Genomic DNA, 20,679 nt, shown 5'->3' with positions numbered 1-20,679 from the left:
CACTAGAAGATTATCCCTAGGACTCATGAATGTTATATGAATAGTAATTATGTAAAGGGGCTCATTAATATCAACTGGTATGAATCATGGTGTTATTGCAGAGTAAGGCCAGAGTTAGACGGAGCAATTTTCTTCCTGGCAACTACGAGTTTCAGGAAAGAAAATCCCTTGATTCCGCAATCAACACAGTCAGTGTTGATGGGGAAATCCCCCCATTGTGTTCTCCTGGCTGGGGGTGTGGGGGGAAGCCATCCCAGCAAGGAGAACACAGTGATTATTGCTAGCGGCTATAATGATTGCTAGCAATAATTGCATGTAAAATCTGACAGGCTGGTTTACCCAAGTTAATCGATTGATCAGCTTGGGTACATTTAGCCTGCCCATACATGGTTCGAAACTTAGCTGAACTGGCCAAGATTCGAACTGTCTATGGCCAGCCTAAGACCCATAGTGCAGTGCTGCTCCTTTGCAGGTTGTACAGCAAGATGCTCCACTGCTGCTCGCTTGCTGGTAAGTTAGATTTTGCAATATTTTAGGTAAATGTTTTCTTTACTGATCCTGTCACTGGTGAATTGCTAGCAGCAACAGTATCCATAGTTTGAATTGGGCTTAAAATGTCTGTTTCTTGCTGTTTATGAAAGGGAAAATAGGATCAACGGCAGAGAAAAAACATCTGAATCTCAACTGAATGTTATTAATGCAGCACATATGTGAACCATATTTAAACATAGCTAATTGTACTTATTTTTGGGTGTTCAATATGACCACAGGTTCAAATAAAAAAAAAAAAAAAGATTTCTGTTGATAAATAACCCCTATATACTCAGTTAAACTTATTTAGTTAAAATCATAACAATCTTAGAATAGTTAGAAACTCTATATTCTTTGGCTGAACCTAGGCTTTGAATCCCATCTCCTTATAAACAGCAGATAACCACATAAGAGTTCAGTGAGAGCATATTGTCTGCATATGCAGAACATTTCTGTTACGTGTCCAGATTCCTGCTTGTCATGAGATGTGAAGAGTTTGTTTAAAATCTGTCATGTCCTACAGCTGCAGGTCCTACAGCTGGATCAGGATGGGGATTTTACTGGCATAGTGTAGATATAGTCTCCCTACAGCTGCAGTCGTTTTAATTACAAGCAGGAAACAAGTCTCAAACATTTATGTATACAAATGAGGTTCAGAACCATTGTGTGTTGTCCCTGGTTTCAGGAAGTAGGGTTCAGATAGTTTAGTTTCTTTGTGTGTGAAGATATTGGCCAGTGAATGGTTCATTTTATGTGATAGAGGGAATCCAACTATTTCAACCCCCCCGGCAAATAAATCATCATGGCCTAAATCTGGAAACATCCCTCCTGCATGTTGGTGGCTAATTTGGCATTGGCATGTCTCATTCTCCTGTCTAAGACTCTACTGATTGGTTAACAGTAGAACCCCCCCCCCCCCCCCATCCCCATCCCCAAATCCTAACTGTAGTTGACTATTATTTCTAGAATAAGAGGACAATAATTTAGCTCCAGTTGGAAGCACTGAATGTTAACAACATATGAAGTCTCAGTTGGGTTTGCTCTTAAAGATGTCCTCTGCCATTTTGCAAAGAAGACTTGAATTAAGAATATAGTCTTCGTTCTTTGTAATTTCACAGATACTGTACATTCTGGATAATTTTATCATATTTTAGGCTATGTGGGCTGCATGAAAAAATCAAAGGTTTAATTCAAAGAAAACTTTCACTGGATGATATTCATTACTTTATGGTCTAAGAGTCTCGTTAATGACATCAGTAACTTCATGTTCACATGATCCAGCCAGACAGCAAAGCAAAAATACATTTAACCTCATTTCACCTCTTCACAATTCTGTCATTTTACACAAACATCAATTCCCTTTAATCATTTCCTGATAACATCGGAATATCTGATCTATTAGGGAAATGTAATATATAGACAAAATAAATAAATGTACCAAAATCAATAATAAATACTGGTCAGTCAATCTTCAGTTTTCTGTGAGTAAAACATATCTGTATTCTTAAAGAGTATATATATATATATATATATATAGTGGAGAAAATAATTATTTGATCCCCTGCAGATTTTGTAAGTTTGCCCACTTACAAAGACATGAATGGTCTATAATTTGTATCATAGGTGTTTTTTTTTTTAAATGATAGAGACAGAATATCAACTGAAAATCCAGAAAAAAAACACATGGTACAAATGTTATAAATTGGGTTGCAGTTCAGTGAGTAAATACGTATTTGATCCCCTACCAACCAGCAATAATTCTGGCTCCCACAGACTGCCTACAATATGTGCTCATGTGGTACAGATTAGTCCTGTTAATTTAAGAAGGTGCTCCTAATGACAACTCATTTGGTGTATAAAAGACACCTGTCCCCAGAATCTCTTTCTACCATTCAAACCTCACCACCATGGGCAAGACCAAAGAGCTGTTAAAGGACATTAGGGACAAGATTGTAGACCTGCACAAGGCTGGAATGGGCTACAAGATCATCAGCAAGAAGCTTGGTGAGAAGGAGACTACTGTTGGAGTGATTATTCACAAATAGAAGAAATACAAAATAACCATCAGCTCCTCGGTCTGGAGCTTCATGCATGATTTCGCCTCATAGGGGGTAGGGTGATCATGAGAAAAGTGAGGGATCAGCCCAGAACTGCACAGCAGGAGCTTGTGTGAAAGATTTCAAGGCAGTTGGCATTACAGTCAACAAACAAACCATTGGTAACACAATAGGTTGCTATGAACTGAAATCCTGCAGCTCCTGCAAGGTCCCCCTCCTCAAGAAGGCCCATGTACAGGCCCGTCTGAAGTTTGTCAATGAACATCTAAATGATTCTGAGAAGGATTGGGAGAAAATGCTGTGGTTAGATGAGACCAAAATTTAGCTCTTTGGCATTAACTTAAGTAAAATGCTGACTATGATCCTAAGAACACCACTCCTACAGTCAAGCACAGAGGTGGAAACATTATGCTTTGATGCTGTTTCTCTGCTAAAGGTACATGTCCGAATTTACCGCACTGAAGGGCCAATGGACGGGGCCAAAAATTGTATGTGGATGAGAACCTTCTTCCGTCAGCCAGAACACTGAAGACGGGTCGTGAATGGGTCTTCCAGCATGACAATGATCCAAAGCAACAAAGGAGTGGCTCAAGAAGAAGCACATTAAGGTCATGGAGTGGCCTAGCCAGTCTCCAGACCCTAATCCTATAGAAAATTTATGGAGAGAGCTGAAACTTCCTTAAGGATTTAGAGATGATCTGTAAAGAGGAGTGGACCAAAATCCCTCCTGAGTTGTGTTCAGACTTAGTCACCAACTACAAGAAAGGTCTTACCCCTGTGCTTGCTAACAATGGTTTCTCCACCAAGCACTAAGTCATGTTTTGATTGGTGATCAATTACTTATTTTATTCACTGAATTGCAACTCAACTTATAAGATTTGTATCATGTGTTTTTTCTGGATTTTTGGTTGATATTCTGTCTCTATCATTTAAAATACACTTATGCTAAAAATTTTAGACCCTTCATTTCTTTGTCAGTAGGCAAACTTACGTGAGTAGGCAGGGATACCAAACTGCGTGCTTTGGTTTATAGTCTGGGTCCTACAGTCCTGCTTTCTAGGTGACAGCCCAAGATTATACTTTTAAACTTGTATAGGACTACAGAATATCCCAATACCCCAATAAATAAAAAATTAGCAAAAAGAAGAAAAAAGTTCTGTATGAACTTGCTCCCTTATTTGACTTGATTACATCTACTTTACATTTTTTGCTATTGATAGTTGATAGATTCCTTTAAGTCAGGAATACTTATGGACATAGGTGGACATTCTAATAACAAACTCCATTTTCATACTTTTAGCTGTTACAGCAACTGTGCAGGGAGCCTAAATATGACTGTGCAGCTTAAGCTGTGAAGAACTGCAAAGGGCAACCTTTTCCAGGTAAAAAAAAAAGTAATTTCCCCAGGTCCACAGTGGATATCAGTGCAGAGAAGGAAACTACTAAATATACAAGGAGGGGTGCCGAGACTTTGACCTGAATGGAGAAGAGTGTAGTGAGTTACAGAAGAAGCAAGAGGGGTGTAGAAAGGAAGAGGAAATAATAATGGAAATAAAAGTTTGGTAAGAAGATGGGTGTGCAGAGTTACAGCGAGAAGATGAAAACAGGCATCCTGGACTCGCCAGTATCCGCAAACCTTACAGGTTTCTAAATATCTTAATGTGATAAGTTACTTCCAACAGTGAAAAGTGCTTATTACTGCAGCTCCATAAAGCATTGCTCAGATATGTCACATTTTATGCTTTTATAAAGCCATGCATAATCAACCCAATATTACCTATTCTACCAACAAGTTGTGGAGAGGAAGACCTGTTGCTTTTAGGCTTCATACCAATGGAAAAGTAATACAGTTACATTTCGTGGTTTACATTACTAGCACATAAAGCACTGCTCTAAAGTGACTGCGCTTCGGACTTTCCATCAACACCTAATTAGTGAACAGTAGACAGGTTTGCATCATGTCTGCTCCATGGCAAACTAAAGCACATAGATACGTACAAGAAACAATGCGTAGTTGAAAGGAAATTTCAATGTTAATGGTTGTAATACTTTCCTCTAGGTCAAGGTTACAGGAATAGTATTGCAACAAATTATATTCTTAAAGCTGTTAGCTATTACATGCAATGATAGTGCTCAGTATATATATATATATATATATATATATATATATATATAATTTTTTTATGCTTATGCCCCTAGTCCCCACCCTACCTCTCTCCTCCCACCTCCTCCCACCATGAGCAATCACCCTCCCCCGAACCATCTTCTACCCGCTTTCTCAAATACCTCCAATATTCCACCTGACAGCAACCTCCTTCTCCACCGTTCTGTAAGCATCCCATGAGGTCAGTTTTTTGTTTCCTTACCCCGCTTTCCCACCATCTCCCTTGTTATACTTCCTTCCCATATTGAATTCTCCACAGAGACCAATGAGCTTACAATGCACTAAAGCTTGCCCTACACTGTTAGTTTTTTTTTTTTTTTTTTCAGCCAGCAGCAGATGGAGAAATCTATCACAAACAGATGGAGGAAAGGTGGATGGAGGGGGGTAGGGGAGCTGATAAACATGTCAAGTTTACCAGCCTCTTCTTGAATGAAAACAGTGAGCGATTGGTACCAATTGTTTCTGTCTGTGTTCATTCATCACTGAAGCATAGTAAACTGTGTGCACTATGCTTCAGTTTGTAAATAATTGGGAACCTCTGTACAGAGGCTTCTATCCATTCATCTGAAGTGCCGATGAGGCTGAAGAGAAAGGGAATGTCCTCAGTAACTTTCTTTGTCTTATAAAACAGAATCAGGTCTGTATCTATACCTCTCGTGTCTCATCGAAGCAAACCCTCCCATTCCAAAGAAAGTAGAAAATATTAAAAATAATATTCTAAAAAAAATAAATAAAGTTAAATTAAATAACATTTAAATAAATAAATAAAAAACATAGTAAGGCCTTGTTAACACGATGCATAGTACAGCATACACCTGTGCGAGGCCGTGTTCAACTGCACACCTGCAGGGGGATGCACAGGTGATAAAATCATTTAATTATATTTTATGTGCCTCTACTCACGTTTGAAAAAGTCATTTTCTGTATATGGATGTCAATAAATAAAAAGAGGACATTAGTATATAGTAAACACTGCTTAGAATAAAGGCTGCAAATGTAGATTTAAGTAAGGTGTTGCAAGATACTTTAGTGTAGAATAATGTTCCTACTGGCTACATTATTTGCCTTTTATTTAGAATGTAAGATGTTTGTAGTTTAGATGAATCATTACTAAAATGAGAAGTTTTTTGACCGCTTGGTCAGCTTGATCATGACTTTTAAGATCTTTGGGAAGGTTTCTAAATAAGGTTTCTTTGCCTGTTGCACTGGAAAGATTAATCAAGAGGTCAGCCTCAGTCTTGCACTTTCCCAGGCTTTGGAGAGGGAGTCCAGTACATGGCTTTAGGGAACAATTCCAAATGTTTCTGTCACTGCAGATATAAAGCTAAGGTTTCTTTGTCATCATTTCCTGTTTAGCCAACGTGATCATGAAATCAGTAGAGTTTTGGAGCTAGTTATTAAAAAAATATTCCCAGCACACCAGAAGATGCAGCTGTACAACTTTATAGAATCTGACCTAAGAATTTGCCATAGGCAATGCCACAATTCCATTCACCCCATAAAAACATATTTCCTGTTTGCAGTTTATATCCCACCGTAGGGTACAATGTGAATGCTGTGAATATACGTTCTAGTCATAATTTATCTGCTAAAATACAGCACATATTAGCATGTAAATACTCTGAAATTCTAATACAAAGATATGACATTTGTTGGATGGACGTTTGTATAACAGGATATATTATATATATGTACAAATACATATGAAAATACACTCACCGGCCACTTTATTAGGTACACCTTGCTAGTACCAGGCTGGACACCCTTTTGCCTTCAGGACTGCCCTAATCCTTTGTGGCATAAATTCAACAAGGTGTTGGAAAGATTCCTCAGAGATTTTGGTCCATATTGACATGATAGCATCACGCAGTTGCTGAAGATTTGTCAGCTGCACATCCATGATGCGAATCTCTCGTTCCATCACATTCCAAATTTCTCTATTGGATGAGATCTGGTGACTGTGGAGGCCATTGGAGTACAGTGAACTCATTGTCATGTTCAAGAAACCAGTGGTGAGATGATTTGAGCTTTGTGACATGGTGCATTATCCTACTAGAAGTAGCCATCAGAAGATGGGTACACTGTAGTCGTAAAGGGATGGACATGGTCAGCAACATTATTTAGGTAGGTACTAAGGGGCCCAAAGTGTGCCAAGAAAATATCCCCCACACCATTACACTACCAGCCTGAACTGCTGATACAAGGTAGGATGGATCCATGCTTTCATGTTGTTTAGGCCAAATTCTGACCCTACCATCTGAATGCTACAGCTGAAATCAGGACTTATTAAACCTGGCAATGTTTTTTCCAATCGTCTACTGTCCAATTTCGGCGGGCCTGTGTGAATTGTAGCCTCCGTTTCCTGTTCTTAGCTGACAGGATTGGCACCCAGTGTGGTTTTCGGCTGCTGTAGCCCATCTGTTTCAAAGTTTAAAGTATTGTGTGTTCAGAAATGGTATTCTGCATATTTTTGGTTGTAACAAGTGGGTATTTGAGTTACTTTTGCCTTTCTATCATCTCGAACCAGTCTGCTCATTCTCCTCTGACCTCTGACATCAACAAGGCATTTTCGTCCACACAATTGCTGCTCACTGGATATTTTCTCCTTTTCTGATCATTCTCTGTAAACCCCAGAGATGGTTGTGCGTGAAAATCCCAGTAGATCAGCAAATCATTCGTTCTTGAAATACCCAGACCTGTCCATCTGGCACCAACAACTATACCACGTTCAAAGCCACTTAAATTCTCTTTCTTCCCCATTCTGATGCTCGGCTTGAATTTCAGCAAGTTGTCTTCACCATGTATAGATGCCTAAATGCATTGAGTTGCTGCCATGGGATTGGCTGATTATCAATTTGTGTTACCAAGCATTTGAACAGGTGCACCTAATAAATTACAAGTACAAACACAATACATACAATACTATACATAAGAATATAAGGAAAAGATAGACATTACAATACAATACATAAGAATATAAGGAGAAGATAGACATTACAATGCAATACATAAGAATATAAGGAAAAGATAGACATTACAATGCAATACATAAGAATATAAGGAAAAGATAGACATTACAATACAATACATAAGAATATAAGGAAACGATAGACATTTGGATGTAGTCAGTCACTGGGCATTTTGTAATTATATTATGACATTGCATGTGTGTGTGTTTGTGAAAACTCCTATTCAGTGATCAATAGTATGCATGAAAGCTGTTTGGATCTGAACTTCAACCAAGTTCAGGGCTGGTAGAACAGTTGGAGTTGAGTATTTTTGTTCTGTCCTTGAGTCCCAGTTTTATAAACTCTTTGATATTATCACCTTTGATGCTTTAATCCTTGTATACCTTTCAACACTGGAGCGTAAAATAGGTGTAGGGTTGATCGCTTACAAAACCCAATCCCGATCCAACCAAATAGCCCAATATTTTGACAAATAGTACATTTTAAAAAAGCTGCATCTCTTTGGTATTTGACAAATAACAATTTAGGAAACAAAGTTTCTATTTTATTTTAAAATAAAGTAAAATCAAGGTTTGAATGTGTCAGGTAGCTGTATTTTGAATTAGTAGTTTTATTTTTTTCACTGTGCAGGTGCCCATTCAATACACAAACCAATAAAAACAGTTTGCAGAGCTAATAAAATAAACCGGTTCCTCAAACTATATTGTAAAAGCATTTGGTTCTAAGCTTTTCAGGCCAAAAGATACATTTCCACAAAGCTAATGGACTGCCCATCATCATATTTATATAGTGAATCACCCATATACATTACATTTAAATTCGATTTGTGGCTTATATTTAATGGCCGTTGGCATATGCCTTAGTAGGAAAATCGAAATAGTGAATAAACTTTCATTTGGGCTTTGGTGGAGTTTAAATGTGCAATAAGGTGTTCCAAGGCAAACATCTATGACTGAAAAAACATTGTAACCTGTTAAACTAACTGGATTACTGTGTGGAATCATCACATACTTGCCTAAGGAGCTTTTTGGCAAATGTTCTGTCCATAGTGGCTGAAGAGTCCCTGGCAGGCCACTCAGCCTTAAATACTCAGTGACATAAAGACTTCAAGTCTCCAGCTGCCATTGTAGACATAAGCATGGTGGGCCGGATGGACTTTTTTTTGCTCTTACTGTCCTAAAATGAAACTCAAACTGATTGTATAATGGGTCATTCTTTCACTTAGGTCTTGCAATGTATACTCTGTGCAGTGTGAAGCTTTAAAAATTCTAGTAATAGGTTTAACATCGGTGTCAAAATAAAGGTAGAGGCATCTGTACTCCAGTTTTTCATATAAGACCAACAGTGCGCATGCAAAGCTCTGTTTCATATTTTACCCACACAGCTTTCATTTCATTATTCTAAGATCTGTAGTTTTCATAAAATGTGTTATCTATTTGAAGACAAAGATTGGCTCTCAAAAAAAGGAAGGAGAGGTACAAATGAACAGGCCCTCTTTCCCCATGTGTGTGCCAGACACAGGATGTGCCTGCTAACGAGCTGGATGGAAACTAAAGCAATGGGATTCATCCCATTTTTAGTTTCTTATTTCTACAAAAGTGATTCAAGAGTATTTCCAGGCTAGCCAACATGGCATTTAATGTGTTTGTTATGTGAAACCTATGTAACATAATGTTGATTAGGTCGGAGCCTTGTTCATCACAAACAAATTGATGGGTTGCTATTCAATTCTTTTTTTCTATTCTTCTTTTAAGTTGACTTTAAAAATGCATTCTATGCATTAAGATAAAAAACCTTCTGTGTGCAGCAGCCCCCCTCAGCCCCCCTAATACTTGCCTGAGCTCCATCTCAATCCCATGATGTGCATGAGTGCCTCGGCCACCCGGGACTCTCCCTCCTGATTGGCTAAGACACAGCAGCGATGCAATTGACTCCCATTACTGTCAATCAAAATCAGTTAGCCAATGAGGAGACAGAGGGGCCGGGCCAAACCGCAGCCCCATGTCTGAATTGATACACAGAGTTGCGGTTCGGCTTGGGTGCCCCCATAGAAAACTGCTTGCTGTGGGGGCTATCGACAGGAGGGAGGGGCCAGGAGAGCTTGGCAGGGGACCCAAGAAGAGGAGGATCTGGGCTGCCCTGTGCAAACACAGGGCAGGTAAGTATAACAGCTAAAAAATCGCACAATCTTCTAAAGTCCATCTCCAGGAAAATACTGGAACATGACTAAGGCACCCCAGATGTAATTACGACACTTACCATAACCGTTATCCCAAAATCCCAACCCCTTACCTAAACTTCCTGCAATAAATACGCAGACACCGTTATTGGAGTAAAATTGGCCAAAGTGGCCCTTTATTAACCATTAACAAAAATATATATAACACGTTCACAGGAACCAAAATAGTATAATAAAAGATAACATAAGGTTGCCGATCTTTGGAGGCCCCAAATATCAAGTATCATTTTGTATCTGTGTAACTCTTAACTGTCCCCAGCCGCCTCGGGAACGACCTCAACACACAGCAGATACCCAATTTAAACTACCAGTTTACCCATCTATTAACTGGCATTCCCCAGGTGACTCCATACCTTAGATGGGTCCCTCAGCTGATAAGCACAGCAGGTTTTACCAGAAACACCTCCAAAGACCCCAACCATGAAATCTGCAAGCAATCACATTACACAGAACATTCCAATGTAGGGGCGTTCGGGCCGGAATGCTCCTCCACCCACACTGAACTGATGCCTGGGAAACTGCAGGACAGCTAACTCCCCCCCTCTACGGCCCCTCCCCACAACTCACAGTAGCCAATAGGAGAGAAACCCCACGAAATGCCTATCTTTATTAACCCCTACTAGGCCAATTACACTAATGGCCCAGTCATGCTAACCCTGCGCCTATTTTTTTGTTATTTTTGCTCCGGGCTGTACTTTCATATATTTTAGCGTCACAACCCTGTCACTATGTTTTTCCTAAAAGTACTCCTAAAAGTAATTGACCGCAGTAAATCACAGTGTCAGTGCCTCAGAACTTCACCCTAATCACTGATCATCCAAAGTCTTCTGGGAAGACAACTCTTCCCGGAGTATCACTCTTCATGGTCCCCCTCAGCTCTCATTGGCTTCTCCCTCAGACCTCATGCCACCACTGTGTACTGTATGACGTGATATCAGAAGGAGAAACCAACAAAAGATTCAGGGAATTTTGGAGATTGACATTTCTGGATGTGTCATTTTCCGGGTAGACTTGGGCATACCAGTTCTAGTGATCATAATGGAGTTCAGTGGTGTGGACCCTAGTAAAGGTGAGTTTTTACTGCTTTCATTTGCAAGTAAGAGGATTTTTTAAACAATTTACAACAGGGTAATTTTAAGGTTTACATTTTGACTGTGTTTGTGCACTGTGATTTGTAAATGTATTTAAAGTGAACCTGAACTCCAAAAAGTGAAGATTTGCTCTGCTTTAGGGAACAGGAAACTGTTAAGTGTGCCTATAGAGTACTCCAAAAAATGTACCCTTTGTCTTGAAATTCTCTTATAGCCTTATAGCTGTATTTCTGCAGTAGGAGATCTAAGGCCTTGCTGCCTCCAACTGCTAGTTTCAGGAGATTTGGAGTGAGATTTTGTAATGTCACTACTATGCCACTCACAAAGACTTCCTCTATCAACATAGCCACCTTCATACAAAGAACAAGGCATGGTAAATCTGTAATGAGGAAAAATTAATCTGCATGAAGGCCACAGGCACTTTTTGTGACTATTCCTTTGCCTTCTGCCTGCCTTTTTTCAGCACAGCTTCTATAGATGGTGCAATTTTTGGGGGATTCCAAAGATCAGTTTAAGGCCCATTTCTCTCAGGGTGGGATGTGTTGGAGTCTGCCTTCTTAGCGGGGAATCTGTCCACTGATTCCCCACTGAGCAGGCAGATGGCTGGTCCATGTCTGCTCCGCTTAGAACACAGACACAGCCCACTTTCCTCTATGGGGGGTCGAATGTAAGTGGACCGCCTGTCTCTTTACACCCAACTGCCATCGGATCCACCAGACAGATAGGGAACAGATCCCCATCTGTCTGTTTTTAGTGATAGGATTGGATCAGATGTCCATAGAGGAGACAAGAGGGTTCAGTCAGGTCCGCCTAAAAAACTGACAGTCTGACCTGATTGGACCACCCGGGTAAAAAGGGCCCTTAGGCATATTGTTTTTGTGTGTGGATACATACCTTGGATTCTACAGTGTCTTTTAATTTGTAACAAAGCTCATCATCTTCTACATAGACAAGGAATGTTGCTGACAGAACATGTGTTATCTGTGATCTCTAGCACAACTGCAGCTTGTTAATTTTATTTATGAAGTTATCAGAGAACTTGATGAGCATCATGTTTCAATGTATCCAGAATGCAGAAAACACTCAGAAACAAAGAACATCATTATTATTTGACTGGAAAACAAAATATGTGTTAAGAATAGTAAATGTACTTTCAAAGTATATACTTACCGACCCTCCCAAGATAAGCTCACTATATGCCCTCATTCCAGAAGCTTACATATCTCAGTAGGAGGGCCGCATCATGCTCAGAGCCACCATCTTTGTTTTCATTTTCTGCAGCTGAAATCATTTTTGTTGCTGAAGATTTATTTTCTATGTGATGTGCTCTCATAGATCTTTTCTGAGCATTTTCCCTGGTCAGTTTTTATACATGCAACCTGTTATAGACTTTGACGGGGCAACTTTGTGCAAAATGCCCCTGCAATGTATTTTAATGACTTCTTACAATGATATCTTTGATTTCCTTAGATATTGAATACCTTTTCATTTACAGCAAATATCATTGCCATCTAATTCTGTTGTTTTCCAGGGATTTGTCTAAGCACTGCCTTTTAGAGTGACAATACAATTGGAAGGGGCAATGTTATCAGTTCTGAAAGAAAAAACAGGCTTAACAGGCTTATGTACAAAGGCTGGAAGAAAAGAATGTTTGTTGTTGCCCTAAGTGTTCAGTAGCTTTCACCTATCATATTTCCCATGCAGGTTTAGAACTGAAGCTAACCCCTGATTGGCTGCCATGGGCAAGATAGACACGTGTCCCATTTCCCCCACTGTATGTTTGGAAAATGGGGTCCTTTGTATCGTTTAGGACTGAATTTAGATTTTTGGTCACAGTGGAGATCAAATGATAATTTGTTCTTAAACAAGAGCCAATACTTTTGGCACAATGAGTGTAATGGGACCATAAGGAGCTGGTCTTGTATACAGAGTTGACAACTTTATATATGACTATATGTCCATCTTGTTTTGCTTTATAAATATTTCCCTTGTAGAGGTATAACTTATTTTAAAAGAGTTTTTCTGTTATGTAATTATACAGTTCATAGCCTTGCCCTTAATCTTTTCGCAGGTTTTCCTATAGTCCTTTAATAGAAGGGTCTGGAAAAACTGCAATTCTCTAGCCTTCTTAATACGGTGTTCATGACATCTGTTGAACTTCAATGGAGCTTGTAAAAGTGTCAAGTCCTTTAAAGAGAAATATATTGAGAAAACCAATGGAATGTCCCTTGTCCAATAGCCCTACGTTTTTTTTTTTTAAAGTCATGTTGGTAACTGCTTAATTTAGCACAGCATGAAGGGTGATTTATGAAACTCGAAACAAAGAAAAATTGGACAGTTCCCCATAGCAACCGATCACGTTCTAAATTCCTTTCTCATGTCTCTGCTGGGAAATTTTAATACTGAAATAAACTGGTTGCTATGAGCACTAGATATTTTCTTAAGCCATTCCTATAGGTTGTATAAAATGTGTAAAGAGCTGCACATTGCCTAGCCTTGCTCGTGGATTGGTTTGTACTCTGAAGTATTGCTTTAAACGTAGTTGCCACATGGTGGGAAAACCTCTGCCTCACGAGTCTGATGTTTTTCTTTTTCTATTTTGGCTGGGTGTTGTGGCTGTTTTATTTAAGTTAGAAACAGTTAAGCAGAACTGTGGACCGTCCCAGGAATGTTGGCAGTGGAACAACACTTCATTTCCCTGGATTCTCTCCCAGCAGTATGAAGTGATGACTTTGGATGTAAGTATATTTCTTAGTATCGCAGCAGACAGCTGAGAAGTCACAGAATCTGAGCTGAGGTCCCCATGAGAAGTGCTCAAAAGATCACAGAGGGATGTCTAACCCATTGTCTAGGGAACAGTGGGGATGAAGATGTTTGTTTTTTGTTAAGGACACAAAGCTATCTCCTGGGACACATTTCTGGAACAGCAGTAAGGAAAAAGAAAAATTATACGAAGTGACTTTTTCTTCCTGTGCAGTAAATTCCATGTAACACTTTGAACTTGGTGGAATCAAAGGAAACTTCATCAGTCACCTGCACTGCGCGTCTTCTTTTGCTTCTGGATGTGATCAACATGGCTGCTGTTCTATTAACCTTTGAGGATTTAATGTATACTTGGGATAGCCTAGTATGGAACCTTACATCACGAGCGCTACGTGCCTGTCGGCATAGAAACCTTGGGGTTCTGCAGATGGCACTGAAACCTTGGTGTATTTCCAGGGCAGTTTACCAGGTGGGATGGCAAGATGATAACATCTATATACTAGCACAGTGAGAGATATTTAGATTGTATTCATGTTTTATGACATGTAAAGAGAGATATCTAGCTTGCTACTGGGGTAGATTTACTAAAACTGGTGCAATTGCTTTCTTATTTCAGCTTGTTCAGTTAAGCTTTGGCAATAAAACCTGAGAGCTGATTGGTTTTCTATGCAGAATTGCATCAGATTTTGCACTCTTCAGTTTAAGTAAATAACCCCCATGTTGTCATATTTAAACTTTTTCCATTCTTGGAAGGGGGCAAAAGGTTCTGCTGGTGTTGCTAACAGTCTTCACTGAACCTGAATGGAAGCACACCTGTCCGTGCATGAAAGCTTTAAATCTATTCACTATGGAATATATCAGAGAAAGCAGAAAAAGTGTCTTACTTTTAGACTTGAGAGAGTGTCTTACTTTTAGGCTTGCGAGAATTTTTTACCACTTACTAAAAATGAATGTGTTGATAAAGAGATGATTGTCAACAAGTGGGAAAATCTCTCATAGGCAAAATATTAACATTGCCAGTGTAGCCATAGCCTTTCTAACTAAAATGCTCTATAAGCAAAGAGGCTCTTTAGGAAAAATTGTCTAGAGCAGTACAATTCAGGGTATCATAAATTTATATTTATATAGCAAGGGAAGGGTGATTTCATATACCCCAGCTTTTTATCTTAATCTTAATACTAAGTAAACATTGTTGCACTGTCTAAATTGCCTTTTGTTGTGCAGTATATTGATGATATAGCTTGCTATATGTTATGTGTTCAAGCTGTGTATAGATAAATTCTAAAGTATAATTTGCTTAGAGTGTATCAAACTTGCATTGTTCTCCTTTAAATCCTAGTGCTTACATCTGGATAAATGCATTCATCCCATACACCATCTGATTAGGGAAGAAGTGGACTGTTCTATGCTGAGAATGTGGTGCATATTGAATGGGTAGAGAGATGTTTTTAGGCTCCCACATGCTCTGAAGGATTGTTACCAATTTCCTCAATTTCAACCCCACCCCGGCACCCACGGTAACTAAAATGAAGTATACCTCCCTGCTCTGTAGTGGTATAGTCTGCAGTACTCCTGTCCTAACATACCCTCTCCCTCCAGCTGATAGCTCAAGCCCTGGTTATTTGACAACAACCCACAGCATGGTGTGTGTCTGGTTCAGGTTCTATCATGACCTGTATATACTGTATATTAATTAGTAATCATGTCATTAGCATAGCATGAACTACATACAGTAGTTGTTTTACTAAAACTGGTGAGTGCAAAATCTGGTGCAGCTCTGTATAGAAAACAATAGCTTTCTTTTGTTTTTATTTGTTTTGCCAAAACTTAAAGCAATGGTAAAAGTAAAAATAAAAATAAAACATAAAAAATAATAATAAAAAACATATATACTTACCGCGCTATGAAAAGGAATTGCACAGTGCGGCCGGGAACCTCCTTTTCTTGGGTGCCCTGCTGGCACTCCTGGCACCTCCTCTCTGTCCAGTGCCCCCATGAGAAGCCACTTCCCATGGGGGCACTCATGCATGCTCGTTTCCAAGCCCCGCTACTGCATCCATTGACACAGACAGTGGGACTCGACCCCGTCCCCCCACTCCCTCATCACTGGCTTTGATTGACACCACTGGAAGCCAATGGCTCCCGGTGCCCAAGCAAAGCCAGCAAGACCCGGAAGTGAGAGGATAGAAGAGCTGCAGACGTGCACAGCACTGGATCAAACGAGAGTTCAGGTAAGTAAAAGGAGGAGGTGAGGGAGGATGCTGATGCCTAAACATTTTTTACCTTAATGCAAGGAATGCAACCACTTTAACTGAATAAACTGAAGTTGGCTACCATGCATAGCTGCAACAAATTTTGCACTCTCTAGTTTTAGTTAAATAACCCCACAGAGTATATTATGTTCCTGGGGTACAAAGGGGTCCCAGTAGGCTCTGTATAATGTGGCCCTGATCATATGAGGACTATAAATCCTAGCTTCCAGAATGATATCTACACTTTATGTGATATGCTCACCTGCAACCTAGATCTGAAGCCACTCTGTGAGACTTTGGGTCTGGGCATCATCTGTATAATATAGGACTATATGACTCATAAACTGTATACACTATACACCATGGAACTGGGGCACTACAAATCAAAGCCCATATACACTGCATATTATATGATTAAGGACTACAAGCCCCAGTATGGTCTGCATACACTATATGTTATTGACTTGGAAGAGGGGGAACTATGAGTTCCAGAGCAAACTATGTATATTGTGTATTGAACCATAGAGACTGCAAGTTACAGCATGGCCATTATTTGACTGAGGGACCTCAAGTGTTGTCTTACTTTGAATATTATGTGAATAGCATATGTGGATAGCATAGAACTAGAAGTTCAAGCTTGACCTGAATAAACCAGAGAACTGCATGTTCAATGACAGCCTGCATGCACTCTCTATTAAGTGACTTAGGAACTACAAGACCCAGAATGATCTGTATACATTGTATATCATGTGATTGGACTTTTAAATTTCCCAATATGACCAATATGTAGACCTAACAACCTCCCATCTGCATGTCCCTCATAATTGACAGCCCCCTGCCAGAAATCTCAGGTGCAGGTCCCCTCCTTCCTTACTTTTCCAACCTAATATTCCTCCAGGCCACCATTGCTCCTTTCGGCTCCCTGCAATGTGTCAGTGGTTGGGGGTAGTTATTTTCATTTAAGAGGAGGTAGAAATATAGCTTGATAAAGTATGATAACACAATATTAACACAGTATTAATCATATCCAATATGTCATAATATGTGGCCAACCAACACCCCATCTGGAACTGATAACATTTCATCCACACAAATCCAGGGTGGCTGGGAGGTGGTCACACACGGTGCTGGGGACCATGTAGATGCTGCAAGAAGCTAGGTAGTGGCTTTTGCTTTTATTTAGTAATTAGCCCTTTCCAGAGATAACCATCCACTCTAAAACTGACAACCACCCACCCAAATCTCCCATACTAATTGACACACACAGCTGTCCCAGACCGATAAGCACATCATATCCTACCCCTGACGCTGGCAGCCAACTTTGGGCTGCCTCATCTTTCTTCTCATAGAGTAATGGCCACCTGCATCCCTTCCTTCCAGATTGTCAATCACACCCTCTACACCCACAGACAGACATCATCCCCACAAAGAATGAGCCTCTCAGATTGACAACTCCATTCTTGGACTGATGGACAATCTCAAAGATCACACAATATCAATTAGTTTATGAAACTATGAATTAATTTATTCCAAATGTATTGAATGCACCAATACACAAAACATTTCCTCTTCTATAATATTTATGAACAGGCAAACATCTGCTTTGTGCTTAATAATTTTGTTGATTACTGTCTGGACTTTATTAACCACCTAATTGCTCCATTAATATAACAGCAAATGGGGTTCAATAAAAAGAGAATGAGGGTATAACTGATTCGAGGTATATTAGCTGAAAATGCCTAGAGCAGCAGCTGACATACAGCCAAAATAATGAACCTGGCTTATCAAATATGAGATAATAATTTGCATGCACATTTTGCTGGAAGGATATTCCTGAGATCATGGCTATTCGTCTTGCATATTTTATACAATAGCGTTTTCCTGCAAACAGACGTATTGATGGAAATCTTTTAAAAAGCCATATATTCTTTTCAACCTCAATCTGTTCCTTGTATAATGTGAAAAAACGGTGTTTCTAGAAGCCATTCATGATTAATATAGTAAGATTAATATTTGGGTAATAAAAACAGCCTGTTTGTATCATGTACCAAGAGAGATACAGGAGTTGATTTAATAAAGGAATGTGGACTTTACTTAGCAATATTAATATTCACTTAGATAAGTAAATGAGGTAAGGCTGTGTTTACAGCGAATATTTATTCATGTGCAAGGAAAATTAAAAAATCAGGATTTTCCCTGGCACCTGAATGGATGATTTAATACCTTAGTCATTAAGCTAAGTGAACATTTACGTAAATTAACCCCAAAGGCTGTCATGTCACTATCTAGAGATGTGTATGTGGCATAATGCCAATTTAAAATAGCAAGGATGCTACTGGATATTAATGGACTGAGTATAATTTTAGCCTATAAAATGACTGCAGGGCAGACATGACAGGTACACTTTACTGCTGCTTTGTAAACCAATTCATAAAATATGTAAAGTGGATGCAGAAATTCTTGGACTTTATGGTAAAAATCACACATGTTTTGTATATTTGTGTTACACATATTGTTATGATATATGAACTGCTAAATGACTTGCATTTCTGTCTGGTGTTTATGCTGGTCATGCAGTTTTGCTTTTACCAAAGGCCAATATTTCTTTAAACTCTCAAAATGAGAATGCACAATTTGTGATTTGCCAATATATGTGGAATTAATTAGGAACCACTGAGCTGTAATGCTCCAGTTTCAAGCCGCAAATAATATTTGCCCCAGAAATACTGGTTTGCTGTCCCAGAAAAGGATTATAGTTTACTTGCATTAATTTATAAACCTCTCTATTAGCTACATTGGAGTTTAATAAGTATAAATCTTTTGATTTGCTTTTCTGGCATACATATATGTACAGAATTCAAATCACAAATAAGTTGAAGTTTACAAAATGAATTAGCTTTCAGAAATACTGAAAAAGCAGTAATAAATTAAAAGCAGTAAATGTTTGCATTTAGGGCCCTTTCACACGGACGCTCCGTATGTCCGCAAATCATCCTATTTTTTTGCGGATGATTTGCGGACATAATGTAAGTCAATGGCATTGCGGATGTCAGGGGAATACCATCCGCTGACATCCGATTTTCTTACTTTCAGTTCTGTTCCGTTTTTTGGAACGGAACAGAACCCTATTTTTCCTCCGTTCAAAAAACAGAAAGGAAGGAAAATCGGATGTCAGCGGTGTCATCCGCTGACATCTGCAATGCCCATAGACTTACATTATGTCTGCATATCATCCGCAAACGGATGGGATGATATGCGGACTTACGGAGCGGATGACACAACTGTCATCCGCTCCGTGAAAAAAAAAAGGTCCCGCAGCGGACAAAAACAGCGGAGCGGCCGTGTGAAAGAGGCCTTACATGTAAACATTACCAGAATTTATTAGAACTTTATTAATTTTATTAAATGTATTAGATGCTGTACCCAAAGTAGGCAAGCAGAGGGCAAAATAACTAGTTACCAGTGTTGCCTTTTGGCTCCCTACAGCACATTTTTTTGCTATTACTGAGTTACAATGCCTCATTCTGCATTGGGTCTTTATGTTGGAGGCTGCCTTCTTGGTAGAGAAAAAGGGCTTTGCTCCATGTCAGAGCTATCCCCAATGACTGGTGATCTGGTAATTGGTTGAAAAATAGCAAAAGTGTAGAAAGCACAGATCCATAGAATGAGTGAAGAAAAAGCAGGGAGATGCATGGAGTGCAGATTCCTCTATGGCACAATAGTGGTGTCATCCAATCTCACTCTATATTTTGTGGCTCTATAAGTGATAGGCAACAGTGCATCTTACACAGCAGATATGCAACTATGAGGCTATAGGTACCTAAATGCCTAAGCACACTCAGAACAAGTGCAATACTATGTATGTACTACTTTTGACACAATTAACATTTTTACATGTTCCCTATAGCACAGCAATCTTTCACCTTTCAAATTAGTAATTTACATGACCTTCTGCCAGTAAATGCACATATTCAAACAGAAATATGGTCGTGGGACTTTAAATGAGGCAGGTCACCCACAACCTCTGTTTCTGTTTGCATTACCCATTGGGGATGGAGGCACGTCACTGTGTTTGCTTCGGATCATATTCCTTTATAAATGCACATATTCGCCAGCACACCAGGGTTCTTCAAATGTTTTCCAAAGCTTTTATACAGAAAGATCACATCCCAGAGGAACAAGTGCAACGTTTCTGAGCTGCGCAGGACCCCTTCGTCAGGTATGTGAACACATGTCATCACATGCCTGATGAAGGTGTCCTGCATGGCTCTGAAACAGAAGTACCCCAGTATATTTAACCCCATCTATCCACCCAAAAGGAATGATCACTCAACCAGTCACACACATAAACTGTAATATAAGCAGCTGAACTACATTTTAAAAGTGTATTACACACGGAGACCATGGTGATATAACATCACCAATAGTCAAAGTATTTGCCATGTACCACAGTGTACCGTGCACCAGCAGGTCATTTAGCTATTGCTGAGCAGCAGCTAGCCAGTGATGAAAAACTAAGAGGAGCCAAAAGAATAACTCATTGGTTGTGTAACAGCACAGACACAGCAAAGAGTCACAGTTTCTCTGCCAACATAAACATTTTTTGCAGGTGA

At 39.4% G+C, this 20,679-nt stretch overlaps 1 protein-coding gene across 6 annotated transcripts in view; it reads left to right on the top strand.

Moving 5' to 3' along the window:
* Window positions 1-20,679, top strand: part of FRMD4A (FERM domain containing 4A) — a 580,110-nt gene that overhangs the window by 210,581 nt on the left and 348,850 nt on the right. The window contains exon 1 of one of the 6 annotated variants that reach the window (XM_082254216.1): window positions 13,856-14,283. The exons of 4 other annotated variants lie outside the window; for them this stretch is intronic. In XM_082254216.1, the coding sequence (XP_082110342.1) occupies window positions 14,125-14,283 (159 nt within the window). In that variant the 5' untranslated portion in view covers window positions 13,856-14,124. Of the gene's footprint in view, window positions 1-13,855; window positions 14,284-20,679 lie in introns of those variants that run through there. One more of the 6 variants, XM_082254214.1, reaches the window with a different exon arrangement.

This window comes from Pelophylax lessonae (assembly GCF_965119305.1).
Source record: "Pelophylax lessonae genome assembly, chromosome: 4".
Taxonomy (NCBI): Eukaryota; Metazoa; Chordata; class Amphibia; order Anura; family Ranidae; genus Pelophylax; species Pelophylax lessonae.
This window is presented reverse-complemented; position numbering and strand designations above follow the sequence as displayed.